At 59.8% G+C, this 24,105-nt stretch overlaps 9 protein-coding genes across 9 annotated transcripts; all 9 read right to left on the bottom strand.

Annotated features, from left to right (window-relative positions):
- Positions 1 to 955: 955 nt before the first annotated feature.
- Positions 956 to 1,798, bottom strand: LINJ_27_0850 (conserved hypothetical protein; the record flags this gene model as incomplete). The annotated part of the gene is made up of 1 exon (XM_001466296.1): positions 956 to 1,798. The coding sequence occupies one exon, from the start codon at positions 1,796 to 1,798 to the stop codon at positions 956 to 958; it is 843 nt and encodes a 280-aa protein (XP_001466333.1).
- A 786-nt stretch (positions 1,799 to 2,584) lies between these two features.
- On the bottom strand, positions 2,585 to 3,724 carry LINJ_27_0860 (conserved hypothetical protein; the record flags this gene model as incomplete). Its single annotated transcript, XM_001466297.1, has 1 exon — positions 2,585 to 3,724. One exon carries the CDS (start codon positions 3,722 to 3,724, stop codon positions 2,585 to 2,587), a length of 1,140 nt encoding a protein of 379 aa, XP_001466334.1.
- A 1,376-nt stretch (positions 3,725 to 5,100) lies between these two features.
- On the bottom strand, positions 5,101 to 7,905 carry LINJ_27_0870 (conserved hypothetical protein; the record flags this gene model as incomplete). The annotated part of the gene is made up of 1 exon (XM_001466298.1): positions 5,101 to 7,905. The coding sequence occupies one exon, from the start codon at positions 7,903 to 7,905 to the stop codon at positions 5,101 to 5,103; it is 2,805 nt and encodes a 934-aa protein (XP_001466335.1).
- A 948-nt stretch (positions 7,906 to 8,853) lies between these two features.
- Positions 8,854 to 9,474, bottom strand: LINJ_27_0880 (conserved hypothetical protein; the record flags this gene model as incomplete). The annotated part of the gene is made up of 1 exon (XM_001466299.1): positions 8,854 to 9,474. One exon carries the CDS (start codon positions 9,472 to 9,474, stop codon positions 8,854 to 8,856), a length of 621 nt encoding a protein of 206 aa, XP_001466336.1.
- A 1,054-nt stretch (positions 9,475 to 10,528) lies between these two features.
- On the bottom strand, positions 10,529 to 13,216 carry LINJ_27_0890 (conserved hypothetical protein; the record flags this gene model as incomplete). The annotated part of the gene is made up of 1 exon (XM_001466300.1): positions 10,529 to 13,216. The coding sequence occupies one exon, from the start codon at positions 13,214 to 13,216 to the stop codon at positions 10,529 to 10,531; it is 2,688 nt and encodes an 895-aa protein (XP_001466337.1).
- A 1,558-nt stretch (positions 13,217 to 14,774) lies between these two features.
- LINJ_27_0900 (conserved hypothetical protein) lies at positions 14,775 to 16,031 on the bottom strand (the record flags this gene model as incomplete). Its single annotated transcript, XM_001466301.1, has 1 exon — positions 14,775 to 16,031. One exon carries the CDS (start codon positions 16,029 to 16,031, stop codon positions 14,775 to 14,777), a length of 1,257 nt encoding a protein of 418 aa, XP_001466338.1.
- A 934-nt stretch (positions 16,032 to 16,965) lies between these two features.
- On the bottom strand, positions 16,966 to 17,406 carry LINJ_27_0910 (conserved hypothetical protein; the record flags this gene model as incomplete). The annotated part of the gene is made up of 1 exon (XM_001466302.1): positions 16,966 to 17,406. The coding sequence occupies one exon, from the start codon at positions 17,404 to 17,406 to the stop codon at positions 16,966 to 16,968; it is 441 nt and encodes a 146-aa protein (XP_001466339.1).
- Positions 17,407 to 18,150: 744 nt separating this feature from the next.
- On the bottom strand, positions 18,151 to 20,151 carry LINJ_27_0920 (putative vesicular transport protein (CDC48 homologue); the record flags this gene model as incomplete). The annotated part of the gene is made up of 1 exon (XM_001466303.1): positions 18,151 to 20,151. The coding sequence occupies one exon, from the start codon at positions 20,149 to 20,151 to the stop codon at positions 18,151 to 18,153; it is 2,001 nt and encodes a 666-aa protein (XP_001466340.1).
- A 2,139-nt stretch (positions 20,152 to 22,290) lies between these two features.
- On the bottom strand, positions 22,291 to 23,613 carry LINJ_27_0930 (putative cysteine desulfurase; the record flags this gene model as incomplete). The annotated part of the gene is made up of 1 exon (XM_001466304.1): positions 22,291 to 23,613. One exon carries the CDS (start codon positions 23,611 to 23,613, stop codon positions 22,291 to 22,293), a length of 1,323 nt encoding a protein of 440 aa, XP_001466341.1.
- Between the last annotated feature and the right edge of the window lie 492 nt (positions 23,614 to 24,105).

The following is a 24,105-nucleotide window of genomic DNA, read 5'->3' on the forward strand; positions in this document are numbered from 1 at the left end:
GCGACAAACACGACACGGTGCGCTGACCGGAGGGGGTGCAATGAAGAAGCCCTTTCCATTTTGGGACATCCCCAGCATCTGTGTTCCTTTCGACCTCAACAAGACGCAGCGCATCAGCTGTTGAAATAGAGCTCAGGTATATCTTTTTTTTTCTTTTCTGGATACGCACACATCCCCCGGATGACGGAGATGATAGAACCCCTCAGTGCGTCGTGTCGCAGGGCCCAGCACACACACCACTCTGTGTGTGTGTGTGTGTGTGTGGCTGTGGGGAAGCGAGCCAGCCCCCCAACCCCTAAACCCCTGCCAAGTGCCCCAGCCACCTCGGGTGGTGGCGGGGCCCAGCACCGACGACGTAGGGGAGGTCAGAGCGATGTATCGCTGCTGATGTCGCTGGTGAGGTTGTGGAGGGCGTGGCATCGGAGCGGCCAGCGTGGCTCGAACACATCTCCCCCCTCTCCCTCCCCCTCCGGGCCCCTCACTCTGCCCAGCGGTGCAGGGAGCCTGCACCACTCTCAAGGAGGGTGCGGCTGTGTAGCGCTTGGGACGGAGGCCGTACCCAGATGGCTGTGTCGGCGCAGTGCTGTACCGCTTATGCCTACCGCTGCCTCGCGCCAGGCCATGTGGGCCGGTGTGACGGGGCCGGCTGGAGGGGAGTGGAGTGGCGTGCAGCTCGCGTTGCATGGACAGAGCAAGGGGCACACGCGGAAACGAGACTTCTACACGCACAAAAAGGGGCATCGTCGCCCTGGCACCCGTGAGCGTCGGAAGTGTCTGCAACACTCTCGGCATGGCGCTAGTTGTTTTTGTTTTCTTTCTTTCGCTGGGCTTGCCTCGGTGTTGTGTCGGCACGGAGACCAGCTGGGCGGCATCTCGACGGATCAGCATCCATCTCCACGTTGCCCTTTCACTCTTCACCGGTACCAAAGCAGCTCTGCGAGGCCTGCATGTCGTTTTAGCGCACACGATGCATGACGAGGACGGCTGAGGGTACATCGATGCGATCGTAGGCCCAGCCCTTCTGCTGCTCCGCCCGCTGGCGGCGCTCCTCGTCGGCGGTGACGCCGGCAAGCGTATGCGTCAGCAAACTCGCGATCGGCAGCGCAAGCGTCCCCGTTGCCTGAGATGCAGACGCAGGAAACGACTCAGCGGTGGCACGCGCCGGCTCGGGAGACTTTGCCGCGTCGCTCATAATTGGGGAGGAGTTCAAAGGAGGTGCTGCTGGTGGCACAGTGATACCTGCCGTCTTGGCACTGACGTGCACAACGGCACGATTTGTGACGGATACGCCTTCGCCAGCCACCTCAGTCCACTGCCCCTCGAAAAGCATTTCATGTGGGGTGCCGCCGTTCAGCAAGAGTCGCGGCGCATCCGTCTCTAGCGTCCCTGATATAAAGACCGCGGCTTCCGGGGCGAAGGCGGCGTCGGCAGTATCGTGCGGCGAGGTGGCCGGAGGCGCGCCACTACGGAAAGTGGTGTCTGATAACGCGCTTACAAGACTTGCCGAAGCCTTGGCAGCATCGCCGGATGTGGCGGGCTGCGGGTCTCGAGTACGCTCGCACACGCGTACGTGTCGGAAGAAGTCAAAGCAGGGAAAGCGCACAAGCACCGTATGTGTCTCTTCCACCTCGCAGATTTCCTCAATGACGGACGCGTGAAGCGGCAGTCCGACATCGACACCCTTGACCAGCCGGCGCGGTTTGTGCACTGTACTCGTCGCAGCGCTGCCGGGGTCACTGGGCCCTACGCGGCTACCTCCTACCTCTGCCTCCGTGTCCTCTTCTCGCCCACGCTTCATCGAATGTAAGGAGCTCCGCAGAAGAAAAGCTGGGAGAATAGGAAGCGCGTGGGCGTGCCTGTGGCCCTACAGGTGTGTGTGGGGAGGGAAGAAGTGGCGTGTGCCACGCAACACGTGCGCACTGTCCGTGGGAAGGCGAGAAAGAAGCGACGCTAAAACAAAGAGGAAGTCGTCGCCGCCTGTCCTCCCCCCCCGGCCGTATCTTGTAGAGAAGCTGTTGTCGCGCACGGGCCGATCAAGCCTTCGTGGAGGTACAACACTGGAAGTAAGGCGGTGGCTCTTCGTCTCCCAAGTGAGCAAAGAAGGCGGTAGGTAGACAGAGTGTCAGCGAGTTATCGATGCATGCTGTGCAGCGGTCCGCAAACGCATTCTCGCCACTCATAGGCGCGTGACGAAATAAGAGTCTGCCGTGCATCCTCTGCGTCCATCTGCACCTGTGGGTGAACTTAACGTTTGGGCATTGTTCATTTCCTTTCGCAGTTTGTTTGATCGTCGATCACAAGCCTGAGTCCCTGCATCACTCTCCGCAGACAGTAACCCTAGTCTTCACGCATACATCGAATGGGTTATGCGCGCCGTGTCCGATGAGCGCGCGTTGCTCAGCTCTCCCCCTCTTGATCGCTGTCCACTCCTGCTGACTGAGCTGGCGGAGTTGTCTTCTCTTTCCCTTATACGTGCTCGCGATGCGTTTGCTTACGTGAGGAAGAGGTGTGCAGAGGTGACACACACGCGCACAAGCACACACACAAGACTTCCCTCATCTTGAGCATCACGGAGTCCCAGAGGTCACAGGTGGAAAAGACGTTTGCAGTTCTCATACACGGCAGCAACCAGAGTCGCCTCATCCATCCTTGACAACGGATCCTCCGGTGAAGTGGCTGACGCCTTCGCGCAGCCGAGATACTCCTCCATGACCTGAACGAGATGGCAAGGCTCGTTGCGCCGCTCCAGGCAGGCGCCCATCTCAAACGGCTTCTTGCGCTTGATCGTCTTGAAGACGGTGCGCACAAACTGCGCGCCGTAGTCCTTCGACCGCACGTCGCACCACGGGGCGTCCGTCTCGAACATTAGCCGACTCAGCGGAATCAGAGCTACCTGCGCGGCCAGGGATGCCTCTCGGAAGGCGCTGCAGTTCAGGCTCAAGTACAGCCCCATCGACAGCAGTGCCTCCTGCTCCTCCAGTGTGCCGTTAAAGCTGTGCACGACGCCGCGCAACTGCGCATGGGGCAGCGGTGCGGAGGCGTCTGCATTATCAGCCACTGCCTCAGTTGCGGCTGCATCAGAGGCGATGCGCGCCCATGTGTCTTGCAGGTGGGACACAAACTTCATGCCGCACGCGCGTGAGTGGAAGAGGAAGGGCAGCTGCAGCGGCGCAAAAGCAGCGAGCTGGCGTGCAAAGTACTTCTCCTGTACCTCACGCGGGCAGCAGGCGACCTCGGCATAGTCGATGCCGATCTCGCCCATCGCCACAACCACGTCGCGATTTCTAGTCGCGAGGTCCACCAAGTAATCTAAGCGCTCCTGTGCCCACGCTTCCTCCTGCTCCGCCGTCATCGCGGCCGCTGGCCTCTCGTGGTGTGGCATCACCACCGACGCGGCGCTTTCGGCGACCCGTTGCACTTCGTCGCGGTCCAGAGGACGGAGAAACTCGCCACAGTGCGCCGGGTGCACCCCAACGGTGCACAGCAGCCGCCGATCGGGGTATCGCCGACAGAGCGCGATGGCCTTGACGCTCTGGGCAAGGCTGGTGCCGGTGATTATGATCTGCTGCACATTGCGCTCCTGCGCGCGGACCAAAACGTAGTCGAAGTCGTCGTCGTGAAGGCGGTTGCCCTTCCAGTCCACCCCGCGAAAAACACAGTCGGTCAGGTTCGCGGCCACATCCACAAGGTACGGCGGAGTGCGTACTGGAACCGCCGCAGGCATGACATCACTGGAGAGGGTCGGGATACGGGTGCGTATGCGTGTGCTTCTACGTGTGGAAGCCCGTACAGTGAACCGATAATCGAGCGCCTCTGGCGTGCAGGCGCCTCTACGTGGCGTGCGAACGCCTTTGACTCGAAGCGGCGCTGGGCAAGGGGAAAGGGATTCAAGGGTGTGCACAGTGCACGCCACGTGTGCGGCAAGCAGCGAAAACACTAAAGAAAAGGCATAGAATGACGGACAATGAAAGGGCAGGGTGCAGGAAAAGAGCTGGTCGCCCTCGGCGAGATGATGGAGAAAGACGGAGGAAAGGCGCACAAGGAGGGCGTCACATATAAGGCCCAACGGCACTCGTCAGTCTCAATAGACGCACATGCGCACGGATAGAGCAACAGCCGCGTTTGACCCCACGGACGAGTCTGCAGGGCCGCACAGCCGGCATGAAAGGCATCTGTGCACTCTTGCGATTGCCAGAGGTGGTACACACGCAGCACATGCTGGCTTCTCGCTCAAGGTGTGTGTGCGTGTGTGCGCCGCCTGTGCCCATGGGCGCTAGCACCTTCCCCCTCCCTAGCCCATCCTGCGTCCGTGTGATACGGTCCACACACTCCACTAGACAGTGAAGGAGCAGTGAAAAGGGTAGCTTCACGACATCTTGGCATCAGCGGCCTCGTGTGTGGCCTGCTGGCAGTGTGTGCGTGTGTGCATCGTTTCAGCGTCTTTCTGCGTGTGTGTGTGTGTGTGTGTGTTCGTTCACGTAGCCGAAAGCGGCTCACAACGAAGACGTGAGAAACAACATATAAAGAAACGCAAGTGCATGGCAAGGGCTCAACAGAGGCGCAGCCCAACCAACGCCAAGCAGCGCAGTTGCACAAGAAGAACCCCAGGCAGGGGAGAAGCAGCGCGAACCTCTCGCCACGGCAGTGGGAAGGGGGGGGGAGCAGCCAGAGCAGCTTTGGGGCGGCCAACAAGTTCAGCGGTACAGGTACACGGAGCACACGTCTGCGTGTGCAAGAGACAAAGGCGAAAGGGCGCAAGACAAAATGCGAGGCGGTGGGCGACAGCATCGAGAGAGCGGCAACGCAGCAGCCGCAGCGTAGGGGGTAGACGATCTATACCAGTGACAGCGAAGATCAGCACGAAAGCACATGAGAAGAGCGCGGGAGGTGAGGCGGGGGAAGCAGACAGCATGACACCAACATGCGCGCGCATGTGCACACATGCAAACATCCATACTTTGACGATGCAACGAGCGGACAAGGAGCGACGCACAGCGGTCAGCTGCAGTAGCGCGGTTGGCGAGCTGCTAAAGGAGCGCTGCGGATGCGCTTGCCGTCCTCCTCCAGCCGCCACTGCCTGTGCCGCCGACTGCATTTCACTCACTTCAAAATATCAGCCAGAGAGGCTACCTCCACGGCGCCGGCGTTGGCTTTGGGACTTGCCGTCGGCGTAAGTATCTTCGTCGCAGCAGCATCGGCGTCACGGCGAGCCTTGCGGGCAGCCCGCTTCGCGTTTTTCTCTTCCATCACCTTCTGCTGCCTCTCCGCGGCACGCTTCTTTTTGATGCTGCGGCCGAAGAAACCAGATGGCTTCTCGAGCTCCGCGAGGGAGCGGTCAACACTGCCGAGGAACGACGGTGGCGGACTCCAGCCCACGGTGGGTTTATCCTTGCTGTCGCGCTTCTGGTAGGCGGTCCGCTCTGCCCAGACGGCCATGAGCCGCTCACGGGTCTCGCGGTCGACTTCCTGACTGCGTGCCTCAAAGCAGAAGCGGATGACAAAGGTCGGGCAGTCACCAAAGTCATCAAGGAGCTTGTCCTGCAGGAGGTAGCCAAAGTCGACCGGTTTTTTTACGGAGAGCAGCTGCTTCAGCACCTCTAACGCACGCTGCGCGAGGTCCAGCAGCCGGCCTTGCCGGTCCGATAGATGCTCACGCCACATGCTAAGGGAGATGTCAATATCGCGCTGCACGCAGTCCACGAAGGTGAGCCAACTGTCCACGGTGTTCTTCTTTGGGTTTCGAATCACGTCGGCTAGGAACTCGACGAGAGTGTTTATGTACTTTACGATGTTGCGAATAAGCATCTGCCGCGTGAGCTTTCGAGAGCGCTGGTCCTGCAGCATCGTCGCAAACTCTTCTTCAATGTATTCCGCCTCTGTGTTGACGATGAGCTGCACCGGGTTCGTTGCATCGGTGTACCACTCCTCTGTTCGAAATACCTTCTCCCACTCATCCTCCACAATCCGCTCCACCTGCGCAGCAATCTCATCCAGGTAGTAGAACGCGTCTTCCAGCAGCACATCCTGCAGCTTTCGGAAAGGCGTAGAGAATATGTCGCCCCCAACGCCGACGGCCTCCGCAGACGTGTCGTCGCCCTGGTCATCGCCGGCGCCGGGGCTGTCGTAGTCCCAGCATGGCGCGAACTTGAGCTCGATCGTGTCGAGATTGCTTTCGATGGTAGTGCAGTCGTTGCAGAAGGCGTACAGGAAAAGCATGCGTCGCTGCTGCCACTCCTCGGCGGGCTGCGGGTTCGGGAGCGAGTTGTTCTCGTCCTCCCAGTAGTCGAAGTCGCTGCGCTGCTTGCACTCGTCGAGGTAGGAGTAGATCGCGTCGGCGCACGCCTTGCCGATTTGCCGCATGACAGTCACATCAATAGCGGTGTTCATCCCAGCCAGAGACTGCTGCAAGACGCTGAACACGTCCACCGGCCCGGTCGTGATAGGAAGGCCAGAGGAAAGGATGGTGGGGCCCTTCAGATCGTTGCACACCGTTATGGCACACGCGCGGCAGAGCCGCGTCAAGTGCGCCGACAAACCGCCAACCGCCGCGGTCATGAAGGACGCCGACAGTTCATCGATCGCGGAGAAGTCGACGTGCGGGGCGTAGCTGTTTGTCACCATCATCTCCTCATACCACTGAATGAAAAGCGACGCCTCGATGAGGCCGTTGGCCTCGAGCTCGGCGCCCGGGTCGGAGTAGCTTCGCATCACATTCATCACCTCCGCATGAACGGCTTTCACGACGAGGCTGAATAACGGCAGCTTAGTGGAGAGCGGGAACAACGTGAGCTCGAAAGCACCGAGCAGCGGCTCCACCTTCTTCATCTGCTCCAGATAGACAGATACCTGACCAAAAGAGTCCACCACATCCTGCATGATCTGCTCCTCCCACAGTTGCGCAATGCCCTTCGCCACGGCGGAGTAGACGGCTTCCTCGTTGATCTGCGACTCCGTCTCTACGCCGTCGCTACCGAAATTCAAGACGGGGCTCTCAATCTCGTCACCGCAGATGGCGATGCACTGGCGCAGGCACTCAAACGGCTCTGGTGCTTCTTCGTCGCCCTTGTTCTCGCCGACGCCAGCGAAGCCCGTGCCACAGTGCGAGGCATCGTCAGACGGGCCATCCTCAAGTGCCCTCTGAATCGCAATCACCATCGCGTCCTCACGCAGGAACTTGTACACCTGATTCACAAACATGGACAGAATGACGTCCAGCTTTTCAAAGTACGGCTCAAACACCGCCTGGAAGCTCCGGTAGCGCGCGCCAGCCTTTGTGATGACTGTGCGGCGGATCAGCTGCAAATTTCGCAGGCGATCGTACATAAATCGAAACGACTGCTGCTCCACCAGCATGTACAGATTCCCGTAACGCACTTCCTTGAGCGCCTCCGACCACTTGATCACGGAGCTGACGTTGTCACGCAGGCAGTGCAGCTGCCGCAAATGCTTGTAGCTGAGCGTGTCAGCACCAAGGCCTTGAATAAGGTCACCCTGCTTGAGAAAGAGTTCTCGCAACTCCTGGACCTTATCGTAGTTGCTCTTCACGATCTGCAGCGCGCGCTGTGCCTCCACGATTTGAGAAGAGGCGATAGAGTTCATAGCGCGTCTGAGCTCACGCGACTCGTTCTGGCACGACCTCAGCAAGCGCGGCACCGTCACCTCAAGATCTGTGTTGAGCAGCAGCTCAGTGTTGATGCTATTGAGTACCTCCTGCTTTAGGTTCGCCTTCTCCTCCTCGCTGATGTACGGTAGCAGCTCCTCGGCTGTGTAGAACTGCTCCTTGGTGAAGGCGGCTGATGCCTTCGATGTTGAGCTACCGGTCGCACCACCACCGGTCAATCCGTTTCGAGGGCCACTGACCACGTCAGTGGCGCGCTGCTGGCCCTTGGTGATGGACCGCGACATCGGGCCGCAGCGCCAGTGATTTTGATGATCCTCTAGCAGGCAACAGAAGGAAAGAAGGGATGACGGGAGTGAGACAATGCACTCTCCCACCTGATGAGAGACGACATGGAAGCAGTAACCAAAACAGAAGACGAGTCCCCCACCACCACTACCACCACTCTCCAAAAGAAGAAAACTGAAAATTCAAAACGGCGGCGGCGGCGGCGTCAGCTTCTCCGGCTGCAGTCTCTTTTCCTTTTGTGTGTGTGTGTGCGTATCCTTCTGTTCGTTGTTTGTTTGGGTTCACGTGGTGCGAGAGAGAACACAGAATGGCCACGAGAGGAAGCAGCGGTGGGCGAGGTGGAGGAGGGGGCGGGGGGGGGGCATGAAAATATGTGTGCACCCCTCGTCGGGCACGTATGCTCCCTCCCCCTTCAAGTAGCTGCCAGACCGAGAGAGATTCGTCATCATGCCGCTAGCAGCGCAAGGAGGCTTGCTGAAAGGGCCACTGGCTGGCACACAGTAAGAAAGAGGTGGTGTGTCGAAGCAGCAACGCTGATGAATCAACGAGATCCGTGCAGGGTGACCAAGTCGTGCATGCCCCCCCCCGTTCTCTTGTTTTGTTTTATACGCTGTACCCTGCGATGCTTGGCGGCGAACGCACGATAAAGGAGGAGAATCTGTGAGATACGTGCGTTTTGCTGCATGGAAAAGCCGTCGCTGACGTGAGCGATGTCTTCGTGTCTAGACAGTGCAAGATGTACTCCATGCGACAACGGACTAACGAGACAACTAAAAGGGAAGCGCACGAAGCGTCTGCTCTTGTACATGCCTGTGAAGGAGGCACCGAGATGGCAGTGACCACGGCAGGCACAACTGTCATCCGAGCCAAACGAATAGCAGCGTTATCCTACCCCTCCCCTTCCGTTGTTCTGCTGCGTTGTTATCGTCGGCTCCGTTACAGTCCCTCTACTTCCCGAGGGCCTCCTTGCGCTTCAGATAAGCCTCGATGAGTGCGTTGGCGCGGTCGTCGAGGGTCTGCTCTGTGTGGTGAGCGCGTGCCTCGACCGCCTCTGGCAGCGTCGGCACCAGCTCGTACTTCACCTGCGTTAGCCGCTCCGCCTCACGCAGGTAGTCTGGCACAATGTGGTCCGTCTGCTCGTCCATCCGCTTGGCCTCTTCGATCTCATGATTCAGCTGCGCCACGACGCCGCCAAGCAGCATGCTCGAGTGGGCGGCGAGGCACGCCCTGCCGCCAAAGTAGCCGCCGAAGACAGCGATCCAGCCGCTGTATGACCTGAAAAAGGCCCAGCGGTTGCCCAGCGCCAAACAGGCCGCCATGGTCGCCACCATGTTGCCGCCAAAGTACCCGTAGAACCAGTAGTTGCTGTTCACAACAGCGCTGTACTTGTCCATGGACTTGGTCATACGTGCCCGACTGTCCTCCAGAAACACCTTCGCCGTGACAAGCGCCTGCTCGTACTTCTCCGCCTGTGTAAGCGCCTTGTTTCTCCTCTTGTCGTTGGCCGTCATGCCGCCGGGGCCTCGGCCGAGGGAAAACAGCGAGCCCTGCTTCCCTTGCGAGAACATTGGTGGTAAAGCAGGTGGAGGAGAGAGGGCGACAGACACAAGGCCCACAGACCTTTCCACACAACGAGAACAGAGGTGAACCGCAAGCGAGAGCGCTTGCGCGCACGGGCGGGGTTTCTTGTTCGCTTGTTTTGTAAGCGGAGGAAGGGGGTGGGTGGAAGACTAGGCGAATGTCACGCTGTGGGACAATGGACACGAGTGAAGAAACAAATGTGAGGAGAAACGGGGGGAGGGGCCTTGCCTTAGAGTTTTATAAGAGTCTTTTCAAGTCAAGAAGATCAAAACGTCAGAAGAAGCAGGAGCGGAAGGGCGGGAAGGGGCCCGCTAGTGCGAGTGTGCCTATGTGTGGCTCTATGTGAGTTTGCGTATGTGCCCTCATAGGAGGAGCACACGAAGGCAGAGAGAGCCAGGGGAAGTATCACCTTGAATGAGAAGAGAGCGCGGAATCCATATACCTGTCAGTCAACCATCTACTGCAGTCTTCCTACCCCCCACACACCCACACACACCCGCTTGCCTTGCGTAAGAGGGCAAGAGCAACGGTCAGCTAGGGAAAGTGGCGGCCGCCGCGATACATGCATGCGCACAGAGAGGAGCTTCGCATCTGCACGCGATTCCGAGGCACAAGGAGGCAAAAGCCGCGTACACGTTGCGTGATTGCCACCATTGTCTGCCCCCTCCCCCTTCTTCCCGCCCTACCTCCTTCCTCTACCCGCTCCCTCCCTCAGCGGATAGGCATTTGCTTGCTTCTCTTTTTAGACTTACTGTGAGAGAGACCGGAGAGTCCCTTTCGGGGGAGACGACACAAGAGCCGTCAATGCCAAGACACACAAGAGGCGCAGCGAGTGGCATACCTACCAAAGTCGATCACGGCCCCGTGATAGGGCCTGACTTCGCCGAACTTCGAAGAAGACACGCCGGCAGGCCTGGAAACTCGCTCTCACACCCGCCCCACCCTCGAGAGCGCAGCGACTCGAATCAGGGACAGATGGCGAGGGACCTCCTGCCCTACCCCCACGCACATAAAGGCAGATGCTTCGTTGTGCAAGATGGCTCACTGTGAAGCAGGCGGAATGGCAGGCACTGGGCAGCACCTCAACTCCGACAAAGGCGTGTAAGGGACTTGTGGATGGTCGGGGGTGTAGAAGCCAAGCGCCCGCAGGTCGCTGTTCAGCGCACCTTGGCTGAACCCAGGTGCTAGGTTGCGCGCCGTGACATGGTACTTGTCAAACAATGCCTTGTCTCGCCGGTACACAAAGCGGGCACGGATTGGGTTAACGTTGTAGAGCGTTTGCGGGGGGTCCCGCACTGGACGCTGCACGACCGGGTGGTGCGTGACAGCGCGCAGCTCCTTGCTTCGCAGCGATTGTAGGAGCGGCGTCGACTTGTTGTACAGGTCGCCTGACGATGTGAGAGGGCTGTGCTCGCCTCGCAGTGTGTGCTGAGGGTTTCGTGCTCTGCTGCGGCTACTCATGATCGTGTGCACCTTCACAAGGGGCACGTCTCGAGCCAAGTAGGCGGCCAGAGTCCACAGCATGAGGTCCTCATCGCAATACGTACCGGCGTCGTGCAGGTACAGCTCGTCAGTAACTGGCATGAGTATGGCTCGACCTGTCTCCAGTTCATAGGAGACAATATTCAGCGCACGGTCAGCCGTCGCGCGGCGCTTCTCCGTCGCTCCGTACTGGGCGGCCGCTTGCAGCGCCCGCAGACAGCTGGCCGTGACGATCAGCGCATCCTTGCCGCTACGCAGGCGCCGGGCGACGGCGACGAGGGCGTCAACGCACTTTGAAACGCCGCTGGAGTGCAGTAAGAAGACGTTCTCCACGGCTGCTACGTGGTCCAGATTCGACACCAAGGTTCGCACTGGGTGGACACGACGACCCTTGTAGAGAACAATGTACGGCGCAGGATGAGAACTGAGGTGGGCAAGCACGGCAGCGGTGTCGGGAAGACCGCCTGCGGACGCAGTAAGCGGAAAGAACGGTGTCTCGGCGCGCTGCTCGGCGAGCCGCTCTGCCACGTCCGCCATGTGCGGCACCGCTCTCAGCGTCATCACGTCGAACTGCTCTCTCTGCGCAAACGACAGCGCAGCTGACTTGGACGTCAAACTCTGCAGCAGCTCAGTACCGCTCTCGACGAGGGCCTGGTGCAGCGCCGCATCGCTATCGTCGCGTGCCTTCGCCAAGCTCGCCCTGAGAAGCCGCAAGGCGGCTGCCTTGACCATCGCCCGCTTATCGCGCGAGACAGCCGAGAAGAAATCTGGCCCGCGCGTTTGTGTGAGAGACTGCGCCAACGTCAGCGGCGGGGTGTCGTCGCGCTCGCAAAACAGCGTCGGCAACGTCGATGTGGATGGTGCCGTTCCATGAGCCCTGAGCTGCCCACCAAGCAGCGCATTCAGCACGGCGTCACGCTGCACGTCCATTACTTGCAACAACATGTACAAACGCTCAAGTCGCGCCGCCTGCTCAGACCCAGAGAGCACAAAGCCCACCTTAGACCAGCGCATCCACAGCTCATCCAGCAGTGCATACAAGACGGGTGACGACGCCTTGCCATCGGGCATGACGCCTGAGAATCCCGCCATAACATCAAGGATGTCGTCCTCCGACCATCCCTCAGTGAAACGACATGTTGCGTGCTGCGGTACGGGAGGACGCGCCAGGCTGCCCTGTTGGTCATCGACAACAGCCTCACTCGTCCAGTTGTGCCCACTGGTGACCATGTCCTCGAGAAAGTCGAGCAGCACGCGGCCCGTAGTCACGTGAGCAGACGTCCGATTCACGCCGCGCGGGTGCGTGTAGTCGGCGCGATTCTGCGGCGCGTTGGGGTTCAGCGTGTACCATTTATTCGGCTCCATGATCTTTACCAGCGCCAGAAAGTGGAGCACCTGCGCCAGCAGCGCAGGCGACTCCGCCAGGCGGTGCGGCTGCTCCTCAACAAACGTCACCGTCATCGCGTCCACCAACTGGACAAACGCCTTCGTCAACTCGCTCGACACGGTGTAGCTGCGACCATACTTGAGCACCTTGGCAGCAATGAACTGAAGTCCATTACCGTCCCACTCGAAGAGAGAGCTCAGTTCGTAGAGAACGCGTGTGAGTTCGTCGTTGCTGCGGCGCTGCAGCGTCGCGGCAAAGTCGAGCACTGTCGCCGTCCTAGCCTCGCGCTGTGGGCGGTTCCAAAACTGCGCAAGAAGGTCGTTCACGCTTCGGTCGCACTCCAGCACATCGAGCAGCGGAAAGTGCCGGTGGACATGATAGCCGACAAGGTCTTCATCCCGCGCATCCGCCAGACGTGACAGCGCTTCCGGATCCTCTGGCGACACCCCTGTCACGGAAGTAGTGGAGAGACCAACGGATGTCGCCGTGGTTTCGCCGCTCAGCTCTGCCCACAAGGCAGACGCCGCTTCGGCGTTGTCACCGTCGTCATCCTGGAGCTGCGTAGACGCACTTCCTCGCGGTGGGCCCTGCGCTGCCTTGGCCATGCGCGCTCGAGCCTCTTCGATGTCCGGTACGTTGCGCAGGCGTACCGGCCCAAAGCCCATAGATGCGTCGTGCTTCGGCAGCGGAAAGGGAATGAAGTCGGAGCTGACCTCCTTGGGGTACATACTCGAGGGCAGTGTGCGGTACGACACACGCGGTAGCGCCGACGCGGCCGTCGAAGAGCTCGTGGCAGTCGATCCCGCCGGAGGCGGCGGCGGCGGCGGCGCTGGTGGTGGTGCAGCTTTGTCAAAGCGCATGCGCCACACTTGGCTGGCGCGCAGCACCCCTGTCACGGCGCGACGGCTGCCAAGGCCTGATCGACGAGTCTGCAGCGGCATTCGCGTATCTAGCACAGAAGAGGAGGGAGGGGGTGTGGCGCAACAGCTGGCACGTGGCCCTGTCGTGTAAATTACATACATAAGACGAAAGCAGACAGAGCGAGAAGAGACGAGTAGGAGACAGAGGACGTCAGATAGCTTGTCAAGGAACCAACCTCGAAAAAATAAAAAAGAGATCTGTTCAATTCTGTGCAGAGAGGGTCACTTTTCTCGTCTTGCTCTCGCTTGTGTGTTTGTCCCTAGGCGAGCGTTTCCGTGCACTCGTCACGGCACATTCGGTGCAGTGACTGTGCATCCTCTTATCATGCGGCACTCATCTGTGCCATGCTGTTGGTCAGCACGCTTTGAGGAGGAGAGGGGCACTGTATAACGCTTCCGAGAAGAAAAAAGAAGAGGGGCGGAGAGAGCTCGGACGCGCAAGTAAAGCAGAATTATTGCAGAAGCTTTTCTACACTTATCCTCCCCTCCCCAGCATCCCATCTGTCCCGCCACACATGCGCTGAAGATCGGGCACTGTGGTGTACAGTACGAAAAAAAATGCGTCGCTCGCCGCCATCAGGAATACTCTACGGCTCCATCTCGTGTATGTTTCTTTTCGAGCTTCGGTTTGGGAGCTTTCCTGCTGCGTGTGTCCTCTGCTTTCCGTTTGCTCTCGTGCCCCTCTCCGAGGCGGACAGGCAAAGAGGAACGCGAGTGGGCGGAGCGGGAAAAAGAGGGGGCCGATCGCCTCCCCCCCCCCTCCGCCGCCGCCACCACCACCACCGCACGCACACACAAAGACAATCACACACTCTCTGCATTGGCAACGCACGCGCCTCCTTCCCACAAACAAAACAAAGCGCCTTGTCAGCGACAACGAAGAGCTGCAGCAAGAGCAGGCACTGCGCATTCGCCTGCAAACGAGTGTGCGAAAGGAGAGAGAAGGGCAAGCGCGGGAACTCGACGATGTAAAGAGTACACTGGGGAGCGCGAAACAGAAAATGGGATCGGAGAAGTGGATGCCACCGATGCGAAGCCGGCGTGCGTGTCGACCACCAAGGAGAGAGAGACATGTGTGTCGCACGTTCGAATGCGCGTGTGCGTCTTTGCGGAGCTTCCTTAATTGCCGTAGGTGGAGAGCAGGAGACAACTCGAGAGCAAACGGGTGGCGGCGACGGAGCGGCTGATGAACAAACGAAGCGCATCCGCGACAGCGCTGCTCTGTGCCCACACACGTAGACGGAGCCCAGCGACATGCTGCATCCAAAAAAAGGTTGAAGAAACACGCGCGTCAGTGATGGCGCAAAAGGAATGTCGGCGTCAAGAGAGTGCGAAACGGCGATGCTGCGGCGAGCCAGCTTAATGGCCCGACGATGAAGATCCCTGCCCCTGTCGCTCATTCTCTGTGCGTGTGTGCGATGCTCGAGCAGACGCACATCGTCTCCGCCTGCTGTGCCCCACAACCACACCCCGTGAGCCGCCCGCCTCTCTCGCTCTATCACCCCATCCGCAGCACTGCGGAGAGCAGCACGCAAATCAACAGAAACGCCACCAGCTTGTTGCTGACAACCTCGAGGAGTCCCCGCGCCGTCGTCTTCACCACCGATACTGCGGAAGCAAATGTGCTGGTGCCACCTGACTGCCGTCGCGACGTGGCGGCGCTTTTTGCCTCTGTGGAGGGGCGCCGCGCATAGCTTCTTGCTGCGAACTTGGTCGGTGCCCTGTACTGGCGCACATGCTGCAGTCGAACATTACGCAGCGGGTTCAACGCTGCATCCGTGTCCCCCTCCTCTGAAGGATGGGCATCGCCGCCCGCTGCCGACGAATGCGCCGCTGGTCGTGCTGTACCCAGTCCATGTGGACGCGACTCCTCCACGCCGTCCCCGCCAGCGTGCACTACGTGCCCGGTCATCACCGTCGTCGCCCAATGCAACTCGTTCGCCGCCAGCTCGCGCAGTCGCTCGTCGTATGTGGCGTGCGCTTCAATGAGGAACAAAAGGTCCTCCACGCTGCCGGGAAACATTAGTTTCGCGTGCAGACGCGAGATGCTGCGGTTGCACACTCGCTCCAGAGCCTCCACCTTGTGTCGGGCCATCTCAAATAACTCAGTTTTCACTTTGCCGCCGCGCTGCGTCACAGCATCCCGCAACTCCCGTTTCGCCTCTGCCATCTGACGGACCAAGCTGGTGGAGAGCAATATGAGCGCGTCGTCCTCAGCAGCCCGCATGCGGCGCAGCACCCGGTTCAGTCGCTCATTCCCGCTCAAAAGCACAAGATCGAGCAAAATGAAGTAGAGCAGGACGAGGGCAGCCGTGACGAGGGGCCTACGTGTCGCGCCGGTGGCCATGCTGCCCACGGACCCAACCGCGTCCGCAACTGTCGAGATGACCAGAGAGGGAGCGTCTTCCCGATCCTTGCCGACGTTCTCATCGCCCTCATCGGTAACGCTTTCTACATCGCCGTCCGCACCACTGCTGTTGGCCTGTTGCTGCTGCGGAGCGAACGATGTGCCCCTCGGCGCCGCCTCCGACTCGTTCTCGCTGGACTTCACGAACAGAACGAGGTTGCCGCCACGGCGCTGCTTGGAGGAGATGGTGGACCTTTCGTATGGCATGTGAGCTCGAAAGCTCGCGGTCGGCACCTCCTCTGACGAAATCATGTTCGCATGCAGCTGGCGTGTGCTCTGGCCATCGTCAGTGGGCGCGCCGCTCGTGGCCACTGGCACTGGGAAGTCGCCCACGCTGTTCGGCTGCATGACAGCGAAGCGCGAATACTTGTGTATACGTGAAATGTGGGAAGAGGGCTGGAAAGAAAAAGAAGCAAGCGCCGCCCACTGAATAAGGCTGCCAGATCCGATCTACGCCTGTGCGGTAACGGTGCAGTGGAATGGCTCCGTCGCTCGCTCTTTACGCGCGTGATCCGCCTCTTTTCCCGTCTCTACCACCTTTTCCTTTTAGTGTGGGTAGGAGGGGACTCCAGCCAGTGGCCCGACCGTAACCGCGCAGACTACACCTACACGTAGTCGAAGGGACGCCTTTCCGCCACCCATCGGCGATATGAAGGCAAAAATGCACACACGAACAAGATGAAAAAAAAAGGAGCAGCGCAACGCGAGATCGCCGGAGAGCAGAATCAGCGAAAGACAGTGGGAACGTCACAAGCACAGCTTGATCGACTTGCGGTGCTTCAAAGTCCGCTGATGCGCCCGTATGAGGCTGCGCCTCCGTGTGGCGCGACACGCTGCCACTTCTGTTGCCCCTCGGCACACCGAACAAACGAAACTGTCGAGTTCGGCAACCCATGTGGCGTCGAGGAGGAAGGAGGTACTTCGTAGAGAGAGCCAGGCGTGGCGTGGCATGATCGTAGTGTCGAAGTCATTCAACCTTGTGCTCTTGCCGGCAATTATCTTACGGTTGTACCTGTGATTCAAGAGAAAGAAAGGCAGCTGAGAAGGCGCCCGCTCGCGACACCGTGCGACTAAAAGTGGTACAACGACGACAAACAAGCACACCCACCCACCCCCAGGGGGGGGGGACAGGAGGGCAGAACTTCGACCCACCGCTAAAGGAAGAAAAAAAAAAGGTCTGTCGTGTCAAACACCTCCGAGGAAGGACGCTGTGCACAAAGCAGCAGCTTCCCTCCTCCCCGTTCTGCCAGCCCACCCCTCCTCTTCTCTCGCCTGTTCTCCGCTAGTCCCGCTCGTCGGGATCAAGCAGCCGGTCAGCACGGCGGCGGGCCCGCCTTCCGGCGTCTACGATGGGCTTGAAACCGATGTCCACCACGTCCCCACGGTCGTTGCGCACATAGGTGTACTGAGTCGCCTGTTCCGCAATCTCGCTGTCTGTATACTTGAAGAACATGACGTACGCTACATAGCAGATAAACGATGACCAGCCCCCCACCCAGACCGCTTTGAGACTGCTCCACCGCCAGCCGTATTGCCAGCGAATCGGCAGGCGCGGTCGCAGCTGCTGGAAAACGTATCCGCCAGCACTCTTGGGTAGGTCGGGCATTCCAGGGTTGCGAGACCCGACCTTTTTGGCCCCGCCGACCTCAGCACGGCCGCGGCGCTTGCGGCGCTCCACAGCGGGGCGCGGGACCTCAAGCCGTGAGAAGCACCGACGCAGCATGCCGTGCTACTCTTGCCTTATCGGTTTCCTGCTATTGGCATTGATGGAAAGGAAAAGAAGGCGAAGGCGCTCGAGGCGGGGGAGGAAGAAGAACACGACAGCCGCAGTAGCAAGAAGTCCGGCACACAAGCACGGCAAGGAACATCTTTTTGCGTGTAGGGGCATGGGTACGGAGTAGGCAGGACGTCTGGACACGTTGTTCCGTTGTCCACAGAGCACCTGCGCCAAGGAGGGAAGCGAGTCAGAGAAACAGAGCACTTTATCCATCGAGAAAAAGGGAGGCCGGAGAGCGCCGTATCGGCCATCGTCGTTCGGTGCTCGTTCCAAGCAAAGCGCGCACGCGGCCAACACGCATTGGCGTATCGCTTGGCCCGTCTCACACACGGACGCGTGTGCGGCCGCTTGTCCTTGAGGCAGTGCACCGCCTCCTCTCTCGCTGCTGTGCTTTCCAGTCGTGCATAGCCGTACACGCAGGATATCAGCGCAGAGAGGTGGGGTACGTATATGCGCGTATGCACCGGTGAGAGTGGGATGATCGGATCTGAAAAAACGCACACGCACACACATACACACACACACACACGAGTGAGAGAGAGACATCAGCTCTCACGAAGAGCGACAAGGCGCATTTCCTTGGCAACGCAAGAGGAGGAAGAGGGGGGGCGGTGATCACAAGGCAAGACGCGCAAGCAGCAGCAACAGCAGCAGCTCAGGTCACCCTGCGAGCGCGGGGCATGTCTCGTCTTAGTCGGTATTCTTGGCGTTGTTGCGTATCTCGATGCTCATGTTCTCATAATTTGCCCGATCCGCCGCAGACACCGACGGCTTGATCTTTGCCAAGCTCGCCTCGAAGTTGTCTGCCGTAATGGTGGGCAGATCCGCCGTATCGGCGCTCTTGCCGGTGATGTCGCGCTCCAGCTCCTCCAGCTCGTCTTTCGTGTGGGACTTGTACACGCCCTTCAGTGCGGTCAGCGACGCCTCGCGCATTAGGGCGGCCAAGTCGGCGCCGCTGAAGCCGGTGAGCCGCTCGTCATGCGCCAGCCTTTCCAGGCTCACCTCGGCATCCACCGGGTACTTGCGGGCGTGCGTCCGCAGAATCGATTCACGCTGCGCAGGCGACGGCAGCGGCACGTATAACAGTTTGTCCAGGCGACCTGGGCGCAGCATGGCAGAATCGATCATATCGGGGCGGTTCGTGGCCCCGATCACGTAAACATCCTTGCGCCCCTCCACACCGTCCAGCTCGGTCAGCAGCTGGTTCACTACGCGCTCGCTGCTCGGGTTTGCCCGGTCCGACCCGCGGCGCGGTGCCAGTGCATCCAGCTCGTCGAAAAAGAGGACGCATGGGGCGCTGGCCCGCCCACGCGCGAAGACCATGCGCACGCTGCGCTCACTCTCGCCAACGAACTTGTTGAGCAGCTCTGGACCCTTGATGGAGATAAAGTTGGCGCCCGATTGGTTCGCGATTGCCTTTGCGACCAGCGTCTTGCCGCAGCCCGGTGGGCCGTAGAGCAGCACGCCGACGGGGTGGTCGAGACCGAAGCGGTGATGCAACTTCGGGGCGCGGATAGGCTGCAAGATGCTGGTCATGAGCTCCTCGCGCACGTCCTCGAGGGCGCCGACGTCGTCCCACGAGACGTTCGGGATCGTCGTGAAGCCCTCTCGCATCGCCGACGGCTGCACCCGCGTCGTCGCCTCCTTCAGCTCATCGAATGTGACGCAGAACCCGGAGAGCTCTTCCGTCTTTACATCGTCCACAGCGCCACGCTCGTCCAGCTCCTTGTACTTGCGGCGGATGGCGAGGATGCAAGCCTCCTTGACGAGAAGGTGCAGGTCTGCGCCGACGTAGCCGGGGGTCATGTTGGCGAGCTCAAAGAAATCGACGCCGTCGGACAAGTTGATTTTCGCGCAGATGATACTGAGGATGCTCTGTCGCTCGTCGATTGAGGGGATGCCGAGGGCAATTTCCCGATCGAACCGGCCGGCGCGGCGCAGCGCCGTGTCCAACGCCTCTGGGCGGTTTGTCGCCCCCATGACGCAAACCACCTTGTTGTGCTGTCGCCAGGCCTGCGACACCTGATCCATGCACGTAAGCAGCTGTCCAACGATGCGACTCTCCATTGCGCGCTGGGCGTCCTCGCGACGGCCCGCGATGGTGTCGATCTCGTCGATGAAAACAATGCTCGGCGCCGCCGCTATGGCGTCCATGAACAAGTTCCTCAGCTTTGCCTCGCTGTCACCGCTGATGCCGGAGACGATCTCTGGCGCCGCGACAAAAAAGAGGGGCACCTGCAGCGAGCCGGCGATGGCGTGGACGAGCTTTGTCTTGCCGACACCCGGCGGGCCATGCAGCAGGACGCCGCACGGCGGATCTGCACCGAGGCAGTTAAAGAGGTGCGGCATGCGGACGGGCAGCTCAATGAGCTCTTTTATTACCGGCAGCTCCTTGGCCAAGCCGCCCATGTCTTCGAGGGTGATCTTCGGGATGACACCGAGCACCTCGCCCTCCCCGTCGCCGCTGGCGCTCTTTCCCGCCTCCTTGCCACTGTGAACACGGCTGCTGCCGGACTTGCTACTCTGCGGCCCTTCCTCCTCCTCGTCACGCGGCCGCTTTGCGTGAAAAGGGTAGTTGTCGTCGGCGAAGTGCCGTGGGCCGCTGCCGGGGCGCTGCTTACGGTACCCGTTGGGGGTCTGCCGAGCCATCTGCTTCAGCCTGTCCTTGAGGCGGTCACTCATGCCTGGCATGATTCCCTCCTGTGAGGGCAGAACGAGTGAAAAGCCCTAGAAAAAAAAGGAAAGAAGTGGCTCACCACCTACCGCCGTACATGTTGGCAGAGATGTGTTGGCAAGTCACAGCAATGACAAGAGGAACGAAAAAGGTACGTGGAGAGTTGTGGAAACTGTGGCAACGTATGCTAGAAGAGATGATTCGGCAGCATCGTGAAGTTCGGTAGCTGCCGCACGCTACGTACAGCCTCGCGTGCAATCCTCGCCGTCACATTTTCTCCTTTGACATCTCCATCGCCTCGCTCTTCATCTCCGCGAAGGCCGACAAAGAGAGGGTCGGGGGTAGAGGTCGGTGGTGGGGTTGCCAGGCCATTGCTGCCCTCTGGCTCTGCCCTGCAACACCGATGACCAGCTTCTCAGCGCTCGCTTCGACAATGCTCAAAGGTGGGGGGAGAGAGAGAGAAATGGACAAAGAGGGAGACGGGTGCCAACCCATGAAGAAGACAGCACAGACACAACGGCACAACGGCACAACGGCACGACAACGACAACGGCAGAGCCACGCAGCGGCTGACGAGCACACGCTCAGGCAAGCAAATACTCTTTTCCTGCGTATGTGCGTACAGTAACGGAGAGAGCGCACACCAAAAACAAACGTGAACAGTGCAAGAAGAGACAACGCTCTCTTCCCCCTTTCTTTCAGCGGGGTTAGTTGTCGTCGTCGTCATAGCGATGGGGTGGGTTGGGGGGAGGGCAGTGGAGTGTGAATAGGCGGGACAAACACGCCAACGCAATCAGATGCACTCATCGGCAGGCACACACGGTGCGCAGGCAGTTACAGTGGCACGGCAAAACAGACGTAGAGGAGGGGAGGGGGGCGTTACGGATGGATAAGAGCTCGCAGCAGGCGTACCACACATAGTCGCAGGAAGGATCGAAAACGGCTTCGTTGACGCGCACGCGCCCCAAAATCACGCAGGGCCCTCTGCTGCCGTATCGCTCATAATACCCGTTTGCAAGAAGACGGGCCTGTGGCCACGGTGGCACCCACTCGTCACAGAGCCAACGCGACGGAACAAAAGAAAAACGGGAATACGCGATGGAGAACAAAACAGAAAGAAAAAGATGTGTGTGTGTGTGTGACTGACGTAATGGGCCGTGCGCATGTTTCATTCCCCACCACCACCACCCTCTCTCTCCTCTCAGAGACCTCACACACCCGCACCCACACAGAGAGAGATATCTTGCACCCCGCCTCGCCCCCGGCTAATGCAGCATGTCTGCTCGCTCCGCCACGCTCATAGAGAGGCCCGCACAGAATACCCCCGTGGAAGAAGGCACCCCGGTTCGCTCCGGTGTCTCTCCCCCTCCTCCAGCACCTTTGGCCTACCCACAGCCCAACCGCCGTCTAGAGAAAGGAACATGGGCAAATCCGATACAGGCGCACACAGGGAGAAATGGAAGAGGCTGAACGAGTAGAGGCCACGCGTCCTTCTCATTCTCAAAAGGCAGTTGCACCAAGGCCCAGCACAAGCAGGTGCACCCATGGGTATTGCGAGACAAACGCAGAAATCCTTGTGCCTGAGGGACAAGAGGGAATGCGCGCGCGAGCAATCGGATTCATCAGCACAGCAACAGCTGCAGCACGAGAAGCACGGTCAGCAGCCAGCATCAGATGGCGATCGGGGGGGGGGAGTGGGGGAGTGTGTACAACAGGGGTGGTGCCGGGGAGGATAAGACACAAATCGGCGGCACACCGATCGACCAGCAAAGTATCCTGAGCCAAAGAATGGTAAACATAAGAAGGCAACAACAACATAGACGTGGGTAGTCGTAGACTAATACGTTGCAAGCACACCGAAGACCTCGCCCGCACGCGCAGATACAGGCATAGAGCGAGTGGGGGAGAGAGGGATGGACACGTGTGGCCTCCGAGGACAAAAAAGTGTGAGGAGGGTTGCAAGTGCAAACTTTATGGAGGAAGAGGGGTATCATCAAGCGTGCACATATGGATCTTGACTCACGCTTGCCTCGGTTACCCAAAACTGGCCTCTGCGTGTCTCTCTCGCTCGCTCTCGCTCCCTCCGTCTCCGCCCGTTGGCCAGGTGCCACAAGTTCTCTCTGCTCTCCTGTGCTTTTGATAGTAGTGCATCAAAGCTAACGCCACTGCACGTCCGCAAGCGTCTTGCCCTCCTGCATCAAATCCCACAGCGGCGATAACTCGCGCAGGCGCTCGACGTTCTTGACGCACTCCTCGATGACGAGGTCCACCTCCTTCGCAGTGGTAAAGCGGCCAATGCCAAAGCGGATGGAGGTGTGCGCGTTTTCAGCGTCAACGCCTAGGGCGCGGAGGACGTAGCTGGGCTCGAGCGATGCGCTCGTGCAGGCGCTACCGCTTGACACCGCCACATCCTTCATGCCCATGAGCAAACTCTCGCCCTCCACACAGGAGAAGCTGATGTTTAGGTTTCCCGGCAGACGGTTTTTCAAGTCACCGTTCACGACAAGGTGTGACAGGCGACTCTGTAGTCCGTTCAGCAGACGTTCCTGCAGCCTCTGCGTGTGCGCCGCGTCGCGCTCCCACTCCTTCATGGCAACCTCACAAGCAGCGCCCATGCCGACAACGAGCGCAGTCGCGACGGTGCCGCTCCGAACGCCACGCTCCTGCCCGCCGCCGCTGACAGGGGAGCGAATGCGCACGCGCGGGCGACGCCGCACGTAGAGGGCACCGCAGCCTTTCGGACCGTAAACCTTATGCGAGGACATTGACATGACATCAATGTTGTCGGCGTTCACGTCGACCTTGACCTTGCCCAGAGCTTGTGCCGCGTCGGTGTGGAAGAGGACCTTCTTGGAGTGGCACAGCGCCCCGATCTCGCGGATGGGCTGCAGCACGCCAATCTCGTTGTGCGCCGCCATGCAGGAGACGAGGCATGTGGTGGGCTTGATCGCCGCCTCCAACACCTTCAGGTCCAAAATTCCGTTCTTCTGCACCGGCAGGTAAGTCACCTCGAAGCCCTCCATCTCCAGGTAGCGGCACGAGTCGAGCACGCACTTGTGCTCGGTCTGTAGCGTGATGATGTGGTTCTTCTTGGCCTTGAGGAAGTTGCCGACGCCCTTGATGGCGATGTTGTTGCACTCCGTCGCGCCACTAGTGAAGAAGATCTCCTTTGGGCTTGCGCCAATCAAATCAGCGACCTGCTTGCGCGCCTTCTCGACCGCCTCCTCAGCGCTCCAGCCGTACTGATGGGTGCGACTGTTCGGGTTGCCGTACTCCTCCGTCATGTAGGGCAACATCGCATCCAGCACGCGGGGGTCCAGCGGGGTGGTGGCCTGATTATCCATGTAGATCGGTCGAGTCTTGAAGACGGGCAGAGTGGACGGAGGGGCAGCAACAGCTGCGGCAGCCTTGGAGGCTGCCCCGGCACCGTTGGCCGTCGAGGCAGCAGCGCAGAAAAAGACACGCGACACGCACCGCATTCTGCCCCAACTCTTCGCTTGTTTGTGACTGTCTTCGAGGAACCTACGACTGAGCGAGTGTGTTCGGGCGTGTCAGCCTGGGCGCAGCCGTGTGAGTGTCTCGCCTCACTCTCTGTTTCTCGTCTAACTGTATACTTCCAACTTTGCTTTGCGTGCATGTGCTCCGTGCTCACGACTCGGGCGTTTGTGCACGCTCGCCAGAGAACACCGCCACCACCAGACCCAATACACGTACGTTCACGCCGGAAAAGGGAGGGAAGGAGAAGAAAAGAGTGCAACAAACAGGCAGTCCGTGAATGGCGCGTCGCGGGCAGTAATGGATGCGGTGCAAACAACAAAACAGCAATGCGACGGCACCGCTGAGAAGCACCTCGTACAGATTGAGGAGCCCCCCGCGAGCGCAATCCACGGTGCTGCTGGGCAGCCCCTCCCGCACTCGGCGCAAAAACCGCAGTGCGCAACGCCCCTTTCACCTGATCCAGCGGCGTGTCG

This window comes from Leishmania infantum, chromosome 27, assembly GCF_000002875.2.
Source record: "Leishmania infantum JPCM5 genome chromosome 27".
NCBI lineage: Eukaryota > Euglenozoa > Kinetoplastea > Trypanosomatida > Trypanosomatidae > Leishmania > Leishmania infantum.